This window comes from Etheostoma spectabile, chromosome 10 (assembly GCF_008692095.1).
Source record: "Etheostoma spectabile isolate EspeVRDwgs_2016 chromosome 10, UIUC_Espe_1.0, whole genome shotgun sequence".
Classification (NCBI taxonomy): Eukaryota; Metazoa; Chordata; class Actinopteri; order Perciformes; family Percidae; genus Etheostoma; species Etheostoma spectabile.
The window spans coordinates 8,225,727-8,235,455 of record NC_045742.1 but is presented as its reverse complement, the minus strand read 5'-3'; the positions used below and the strand labels follow the sequence as shown (position 1 = coordinate 8,235,455).

Here is a 9,729-nt window from a genome sequence, read left to right as displayed (position 1 = left end):
CCCCCCCCCCCCCCACCCCTTCATAACACCTGGCACGTTAAAATAGAATTTGAATGAATTATTTTAAGTTTGAGCTCAAGGCAGCACTATTTTCTGACCTCTCTGAAAGTGCAGTGATGGGTGATGTTATTATAAGTGTGCAGCTGCATGATGTGTACATTAAACAGTCAGCTGAAGGACCGGATAACTTTCTGAACTATGCTATATGTACCACTAGGGAGCATCAGAGGACTTTTAAGAGAATGAAAGATGTGAATGCTTCATATTCGGCAGGGCTGAGATTTTGCTTGAAGATTTTTTCAGCAGGGTTTTGGTGGGGTTTGGAACTCACTAAATTTTGTATATTAAAACAAATGGGGGTTTATATAAGTTCACTGTAATTTCAATGTGAAAGAACAATAGACAGTAACTCACAGGGAATGTATTTCAGATTTTGAGCTGAGCTACATTCAAAGAGATGTAGCTTTGTTGACTCTGTATGTCATAAAACATCTGAAAACTATATTATTAGTCTGGGGGATGTAGGAGCAGCAGGGAGGTCAAAAACAAAAGCATAAAACAAGCTTTGAGCAAAGAATAGTATGCACCCATGGTTTGAAATGCTGTTTGAAGTTTACCATGACAAAGAAATCCCTTTGTTTTCAGAATTATGAATTCCATCATCAAACCTCCTGTTTTGATGAATAACTTAGAGTGTGGGAATCTGATCACAAACCAAATTTTAAAACTTGGGTTTTTAAAACCCAAGTTTGTAGCTACGTATGTTCAAACATACTCTTACACCTAAACTCCTTTTGGGTTTTGATGTTGAAGGAGTAGGTTGTTTAAGGCAACTTTCAATTTCAAGTAAATTGCATTTAAAATCTATTCAGCTACAATATACACACACTTCAGTTCAGAGCAGCTTTAGCCAGCTGATTTCAAAAATTAACTTTGACTTTGTAGCTCAGAAGAAGCATTTGTTATTATTTTGTATTAATAATTAATGTAATTTTAATACTTTTTTGGAATACCGAGACCATGCATCCATAACTATTTGGAAAGTCTTTAAGCATTGTTGATATCCAAATTAGTGTCTAAGTAACCTCCAGCTAATACCACATTTTCTCACATCTCATATTGTAAAACGATTGATTAGTGATACAAAAAGGCAATTGTTAAAAAAAAACACACCAAAAAGAACCCCAATATCATTTTAATCCTTGAGTGCATTTAACATTCAAAAAAACTACTGAAAACATGGATGTGATCTATAGTTGGATCCACTGTAACCTTGTTTATGTGAGATGGGTTCATGAAATATTTGTGTCAATGAAATATTCATTGGACAGGAAGCCAGGTCAAAAGGCATTATGCCCAATAAACATTAAATTTAGTGGAAACAATAGTTGACGGCATGTTATAGATACATCACCACTTGTAAATACTTGTCACTACATGCACAGGTTTCTGTTAATTACTTAAACAGAGCATTGTGAAGAAGCCCCACATAGCCATATTAGGATTAACGTAACTTTAAAAAAAAAATGCTTGTCTGACAAATAATAAAAAAAAAGAAATAAAAATCAGCTGGACTTTATTTATCATGTAAACACAACATAAATTACTGTTAATATGACTAATACATACATTGATTCGGTTTATAAAAAGAAAATGCCATAAAACTCTTGCATAATTTACAAAACATGGTGTCCATGTGCTATTCAAGACACATTTGTGCCTACCCCCCCAACAGAGTTCTTCTTACCTTTTGCTGTACTTTTTTTCACAATGAAAATTGGGTATTTAAACATGGAAACTGTTTCTTTTTTCTGTTTGAAAGCATCTCAAAGAGAATAGGACATTTCGATGTTTTTGATGTTTACAGTGCTAAATCTGGTATACATAGTGGTTGTTAGGTGAGGATATCTCTAACGTCAGAAGTCTCTGATTTTAAAAACAAACATTTGCTCAAGGACACCGCTTGCTCTAGGAGTGTGAACTCTCGAGCCCCGTACTTCTAGAGAAGTGCAGATATGCATAATGTAAACATTTTCTTTGCTCCAATTATACTTTCTGTTGAACCAGACTTTTCTTGATGAAAAAAACTAAACATAAAACACTTAAATCAGCTCACTGTTTCCCAAAAGACACCACTATTCCTCTGCTTCAGAGTCCCGAGTCTAGAAGGCTTGTGCAACAGAGAAACTGACCTGTAATTGCCATGTTAAGGCTTGGTGTAGTTATACATTTACTCTGTAGTCCCTAGGTCACAATGCACAGCATTGCTTTTGACCCCTTGTATTTTTTTATGTTCTTTCTTTTTTTTTTTTTTTACAAAAACACACGACACACCGGGTACATAGCAGCAACCTTTGATTCAGTTGCTTTTCATTTTGTCCACTTGTATGTCTCTACCAAAACCAAGTCTCTTTGGCAGAAGATGCACCTCGTATTGTTACCTTTTCCCAATTTCACTTTGCCGAAGAAAGTGGATGTTATTGGTGCTGTCTGATAATTCTGGGTACTGCTCAATGGAGAGCACATAGTACCCGTCGTACCCCAAAACTTTTCCACTACTCAGAAGCTGCCTCTTCTCCCCCTCTGTCCAGGGACGGACTCCTTCCTCGCCATCTCGCACTCGCTGCTGTTCTCTCGCCCACGCACCCGCAAGGGCGCGCTGACGGGCAAGCTCAACAACCCGTGCTTTCTCCTCGTCCACCGTGGATCCATAGCGAATATGAAGAGCTAGAGCACCGGCACGAATCTCCACATCTGCAAAACGGCGAGTCCGACTATCCATGACTGTGGTGGACTGGGAAACCGTCACATTGACACCATTCTCCAGAGTCTTGTGTCCACTAGTGAGGTGCAATGCAGCAAGGTCGGCGTCTGGAAGGCCTGGCTTGACAAAGTAGTGTGTGTCCCGTCCTTCTATAGTGAAGTGGATGTCTTCCAAATAGAAAGCGTTATTGAGGATCGTTGCAACCTTGATACAGTCCTCACTGGCCACGTTCAGCGAATGAGTGTGAACGCTGCCCTTGTAGATAGCAAACATAACGGCTCTTCCAATGGGAGACATTGCAGCTGAGAACCACAGCCAAGACTTTTCACCTCTGCGACCTCGACTGAGATGGACCTCTGGCAGCCGCTCGAATGACAAGAGAGAATGAGCTTGTCTGGTTACTTCCTGCTGGACCCCAGAGATAGACTGTAGGGAAAGTGCAGTGAAACGTTAACGCCTGAACATGGCAGAACCTGACTCTCCAGGCCATTTAGAACCCGCTACAGCTCTGCTTCAGAGAGTTTCTCATTCCTGTCTAAGATAATGGCCTTTTTAAGCTGTGTTCTCAAGCCAAAAGTAGATAAATCCCTGACGACAATTTTGCAGCTTTTTGTGTTAAGACCTTAAACCAAAAAAGCCTAGCATGAATAGCCTCAAAAGATTTAAGTTAAACAGTATTACAATTTGTTCTACTGGAAACTTAAACATCAATACAGTGGAAAGTACAATTGTTCTTATTATGCATATTATTATGCAAATATGGCCCAATTAAAATTGATATTCTATGAAATGCATAGCAATACAATTAAAAAACAATGGACATTTTTTTGTCCGTCCGATCCCCTACACTTTCAATCCCCTACGCTTATTGTCTGAAGAAGTTGTTTATTTTATGTACCACATGCATTGAAAGATATTAATCTGACTCACCGGCAGATCATCCCACAGCTGACTCTTCCTCAGTTCATAGGATGGCATGCTTAAATCAAACTTTGGGACTGGAAACCCAGGAATGGTGTTGTGAAGATGAAAGCCAAAGGTTACAAGCCAGCTGTTCACATCTGCGCAAAAAAATAAATTAAGGCTTTTAGATACTATATCGTAAATGTTTATCAGAAAAAATATTTTGGGAAAACAATGATTAATCTTTTTTAATGTATATTGAGGAAAAAAAGGTTTTAAACACAATTACTTGAACATTGGGCACTGAAGTGACTAGTTTCATACTTGTCACTTGAATGCTTCAAAAATTGAACACTGCTAAGTTATGCTAATTATTATATACATTTAATATATAACACATATATATATACACACACACACACATATAGTATATATAAGTGCAGCTAATAATAATTGGCAACCTTTTTTGGAAACATTCAGGTCTGGTTTGTTTGTCACATGAAATAGTAAACTGAAAATATTTGGGCTAATGATTAGTTAAAAATAATGGTTATGCTATTATAATGGCCATTGTATAGGTACAATGATTCATGGAGAGCCTCATCTTAGAAAAAATCAATGATGAAAATAACTATGTGTTGCAGTTCTAATAATCACAATTAACAGCAATAAATCTTACCTGCAACATATTCTCTCACTTCATGGACTTTGCTGATGGGGTTATTATTTCTGAACATGTATAAATTAAAAGGAGCTGGCTCTTTGCCAACTTGTTGCCAAGTAGAGACATCTGGGATAGTCCACCTTCCAGACATTATATCATAATCCTGCTCCCCGAAGTGCAGTAGTTTGGTCAGGGGTTCATACAGTCCTCCGTGAAACCCGAGCACAAGCTGGAAGTCTGGGTTTGAGTCAAAGTAGACCTCGCCATAAGCTGTGTACTGGAGCTGTTTGACCAGGAGGCCGTTGCTGGTGAAGACAGCCTGAGGTGTGCCAGTGTTATCACAGGCAATATAGAACTCCTCCCCGCTGCTGATCTCCATAGCAAACAGATGGCCTTGGAGATCATAGTAGAGTGAGGTGATCTCCGAACTGGAGTGGTTGTACACATGTGTAATCCTAGCCGGGTAGCTCAGGTCTGCGTAGAAGTATTGCAGGTGTTGGCCCAAGCTTGTCTTGGTGGACACTCTGCGTCCGAGTCCATCATAGCGATACTGAATGGTCCATCCGTTGCTCTTGCTGTAGACCCGCACCAAGAGACCTTTGGAGTTGTACTCAAAGATTTCTGCTCCCCTCTGACGGAGGAAACCATCTTCATCCATTCTGTATTGGATATCTCCAAGGCGGGTGATACGGTCTCTCAAGTCATAACGCAGAGGGAGAAGTCTTGCACTGTTTCCTGCATTTAGAAGGTGCAGATTTCCGTTAAGGTCATACGTATAGCGCCACATCACTTTCTCGTTCAGGGACACAGTCTGGAGCTGGCCATCCACATCATACTCATAGCTGTACTTGGTGGTGTTAGCAAAGGGGCCGATCTTGATCTCTCGTTTGGTGACTCGGCCCACATCGTCATACTGGAAAGTGATCCAGTACATAAGTGAGCGGAATATCTCATACTGGATCTCCTTGATGCGTCCATGGGCATCAAAGTGCTTGGTGTAGGTCATGACGGCAGTGGATATGATCTGATTGATATCATAGTAGATCACCCCAAACTTCCCAAACTGTTCAACCTTTCCTGAGATGTCATCAAACTGGTATAGATCGATGGGTAGTGGTGTTTCGTTGATGACGCCTTGCACGCTGGTGACACGCAGGCTGCTGTCATAGGTGTAGTCAAAGCGTGCATTGACCATGCCATCCTCACTGAAGCGGAATATCTGCCGGTCCACCAGTGGACCCACTTGGCGATAACGTATAGAGCAGATGAATCCTTCATTCTGCAGGTTGACCGTCTTCAGCACTCCTGCCGTCTCGTCATAGGTGAAGCTGACCCTTGTGCTGTCATACAGGATCTCCGACAGTTTGTTCTGCCGGCGGTACCTGTACAGGATCCTACGACCCGTGCCAAGATGTGCTACTCTCAGTAGGAGGCCGTCTTCGCTGTAGTCCACAGCTACGGAGGCGTTGCTCTCTGGGGGGTGATACAGGTTCCTGTAGTAGCCCACTGAACGGATGGTCTGCATCGTGTAGCGGGCTACGCTTGGCATCGTGACAGCAGAAAGCCGGTCCAGAGAGTCAAAATCAAATATGTACTGCCGTTGACTGTGGAGCAGGAGAACCATGGACTAAAGGGAAAAGAGCAAAATAGCAGGTGTTTTCTTGAGTTGCATATATGTATAATATATGTGTAATGGCAGGCAATGTGAGTGCAGGCAAAATGAGCAAAACATTTCCTTTTTTTGAGAAAAAGAGAAACAGGGAATGTGAATAATGAACTAGGCAGCATCAACTATTACTGTTGTTATAGAGAAGCCACCCATTATGCTGGCCATTGTCTTATCTGTTAATGTTAATAAACAGAATGTACAGATTTGGTTTCAAAGTTATCACAAGCACTTGACATATTAACGTTAAATACAACATTGAGATATATATATATATATACTGTATATTTCAAAAATATGTCCAAACACTGGTGTATAAGACAGTTTGTTCATTCAAATTTGTTCCACTGTTAATGATTGTTTAGTTGTCAATAGTATGCAACATAAGACATGTTTACTTTTATCTCCTATTATACACAGAGGCTATTTTAATTAATTTACAATATATGCAGTTTGGAGTGTGGTCTGTCTTCTAAAGGTCTACCATCCTTTCTGTTAAAATGTCATGCCCAGTCATCCGTTATGACATCGAGGTTCCCTGTGCTCCCTGAGCTCTCTCTGTTCCTTATTTCAGAGTGTTGACATGGCCTCTCCAGGTCACGCAATAGAGGATGCAGCCAGGACTGGCTGAGGACTTCTCTGCATGCACTTTTATAGCGTAGCATCTCAGTGCAGTCTTAATTACACTCTACCAAATAACTAAAATGAAGAGCAGACTGCAAGGATCAAACAACCTGTCAGTTTAGAAGATTCCTGTAATTTTCATTTTTGCGTAGTATATTATGTGTGCCATAAGGCAGGATTTCAAATAATTATAGCATGCCTATTGCCTAATGTGTTGTCTTTTTATGTACTGTAGTCTCTACTCTAGTCTTTGTACTAACATTAGGTGTGGGTGCCCAGTCTTCATAGGTTTCAGCTATATCATTTTTTTCCCACATTCTTTTTTATTTGTACAGGACCTTGAACAACATTAAATATACATGTTACCATTTGATGTATTGTACCAGAGTTAACTTAAAGCTAATTTTCATCTGAAAACATACACGCAGTGATAGAGCAGCACTAAACAAACTGCACAGGACACATAAACAAAATGAAATGCAGCAGTACAGAACACAGCCTTCAGGGCTGTTCCCAGCTTTACACACAGTAATTTAAAGAGTATACTCTTCTACTGCACATGCATTGCATACTGCTGCCAGAGGTGGGAATGCTGTCATTCAGTGCTACCTACCACACATTTTTTCAGACAAGATATATGTTACTAAAAGGGAGATGGTAATCATCAACCCTACAGGTTGAGGTACTGCTCATAGAAGCAATCCTGGTATTTTTAATATCTAAAGCTTGTAATTGATGCTCATAAATCTGCAATTGGTGTAGATTACTGCGTTTGCTAAGTGCCTCTGTAAGAAGCAGAATAATTTACAGTACATGGAGCTGGTGATTATTGCTAAATAGGCCTCCTCAGAGTGACCTCTGCAACATGTCAGGGTCTTTATTCACCTTGTAGCGATAATGGCTAGCCTGCTGTACAGTATATCATACATATCACTTCCTATGGTCATGCTATTTTCTCACCTGCTCCAGGTAGGTGTAACTCCATATCTTCCCATCAGCAAACACCCTGGAAACCAGGCGGCCTTGGCTATCATACTCAAGTCTCTCAGTGGTGGGACCTCTCTGCAGGACACTAATTTGCCCACTGCTAGTGCGGCTCACATTAACTGGCAGTAGCTTACTGCTGGGCACCCAGAGCACTGGATGGCCTGCTGTGTCGTATATAATCTTTAAGAGGAACTTCCTGTGGTCATCATAAATCTTCTCTGTCCTCAGGGTGCGATCGTAATCGACAGAGAGAATGTTCCGTCCGTTCACCTGTGGGAAAGATTTGATTTAATAACGTGACAAAAAGAAAACTACATCAACTACTAGTGATAATAAGATATGACTAACGGATCAAAGTTATTTATTATATTTAGGAATAATACAACTAATTGATGTAATTGATTACACAATAGTGCAATATTAAAAAGAAATTATTCTTTGTGTGGAGGGCTCTTAAAACTGTATTCACATCCTTTTCACAGTTGTCACAGAAATTCACACCTCCCTCACAAGGCTCATTTAACTGAGAGACGCTCTGGCGATTATTCAGGTGCACTTAAATCACATCCTCCTAAATTTAGAGGAGACAAAAATTACTCAGAGGCAAAGTAACCACCCAAGTTAAGTTCATAAAGTACCATTTATCATAAATCTGCGTGTCATATTCTAAGAAAGAAGAGGAGAAGAGGTGGACTTATGTACAGTACTGGAATATTGATAACCCTCTATATCAGGAACTAAATGTTAATATGACTCATAAATTCCAAACGAAAGATGGAATTGCACAAATGTTTTATTTTATGTTATAAGAAGGACAGTGGGATAACCATTAAATGAAATAACATCTGCATTATTTTAGACAGTTTGATCAATTTTTTTGTGCAACTGATCTCTGACCCTAATAGTGTCACTGCCATACTCTGCTACTGAGGTAAGCAAAGCCACAGGCCATAGCCACTTTTGTATTCATGGCACGGTGATCATTTGCATGTGCTACAAGGAAGAAAAAAAAAAATCAAACATACCCTAAGCTTGCGTCCAAACACGATAACTTTCCCTCTGGCTTGTTCTTTGCGGAATCGCCACTCAACCAAGTTTTGCCCACTCTCCCCTGGCAAGCTCATGTTGCGTCTGGCAACAGTTGGGTTGGCAGCGCCTGCTAGGATGTGGGGCTCTGTCTGGTAGTGGGTGTCCATCCCGTTGGCATAGGTAATCCTCAGCGAGTTGTCAAAGCCCACTTGATAGCTGCTTCTACATTGGTCTATTGATAGTTAACAAAACATAAACAAAAAAATGCAGTTTAAGGAATAAGTAATAACACACTGAGGTTGTTTCTGGTTAAACTTAATTATGCTTTAAGCCCTTAGTATTTGATGATGTACATGAATGATGTTAAAATAACTGGACCATCTGGGTCGGGCAGAGAGTAGAAACCATTTAGATACAAGGTTGACGTGTCTCCCTGACACCTCAAACCCACACACTGAGAGAGTAATCATTTACGCTGGCGTCTGTCAGACCCTCAAAGTTGTAATGATACACGACTTAAGCTTACTCAACAATTGGCCCGGCGACCCTTGAAACAATGAGATATAACCGCTTACAAAATAGCGGCCTGAGTTGGGAAGATGAGTGCCACGGCCTTACCCTGAGCCAGAGTGTAGATGGCACGAATGGTTGAGGTATTAGTGGTGATGCTGATTTCCTCATCTGTCACAGAGCTTTCAATGTCCACCGTCAAAGCGCTGTATATGTCTGTGTACAAGTTATTCACCATTCCAGTGGGGAACGTCACATTCATTAGCCGTCCTTCACTGTCATAGCTGTTGGACAAACAGGACCGAAAATGACAGAAAGCATTGACATATATGATGGTTGCATTCAATTATTAGCTCTTTCATATCAGCTCTTTCCATTTTCCTTTTTTTTAATTTTTATATATGCACAATTTTCAGAGCTTTAGTGAAGGGGTGTCTGTATGTACCCAAGGCGTAATCCAAATAGTTGATATGTAATAACCACTTGTGCTGTCAGTTAAAAGCGTTATTGACACACACCACACCGGATCTAGTTAGACCGGAAACAAAACAACAAGCACACACTTGTTTGGGCTTGCGAGCC

The 9,729-nt window shown here is 40.4% G+C and overlaps 1 protein-coding gene across 7 annotated transcripts in view; it reads right to left on the bottom strand.

The window, feature by feature from the left end:
- Positions 1–1,177: 1,177 nt before the first annotated feature.
- si:dkey-237h12.3 (teneurin-3) overlaps positions 1,178–9,729 on the bottom strand; it is a 150,833-nt gene continuing 142,281 nt past the window's right edge. For 6 of the 7 annotated variants that reach the window (XM_032527549.1, XM_032527552.1, XM_032527551.1 and 3 more), the window contains 6 exons: positions 9,256–9,431; positions 8,634–8,869; positions 7,582–7,878; positions 4,347–5,958; positions 3,695–3,825; positions 2,438–3,190 (listed from right to left, as the gene is read on the bottom strand). In XM_032527549.1, coding sequence (XP_032383440.1) covers positions 2,438–3,190; positions 3,695–3,825; positions 4,347–5,958; positions 7,582–7,878; positions 8,634–8,869; positions 9,256–9,431 — 3,205 coding nt within the window. Of the gene's footprint in view, positions 3,191–3,694; positions 3,826–4,346; positions 5,959–7,581; positions 7,879–8,633; positions 8,870–9,255; positions 9,432–9,729 lie in introns of all 7 variants that reach the window. The other variant, XM_032527550.1, reaches the window with a different exon arrangement.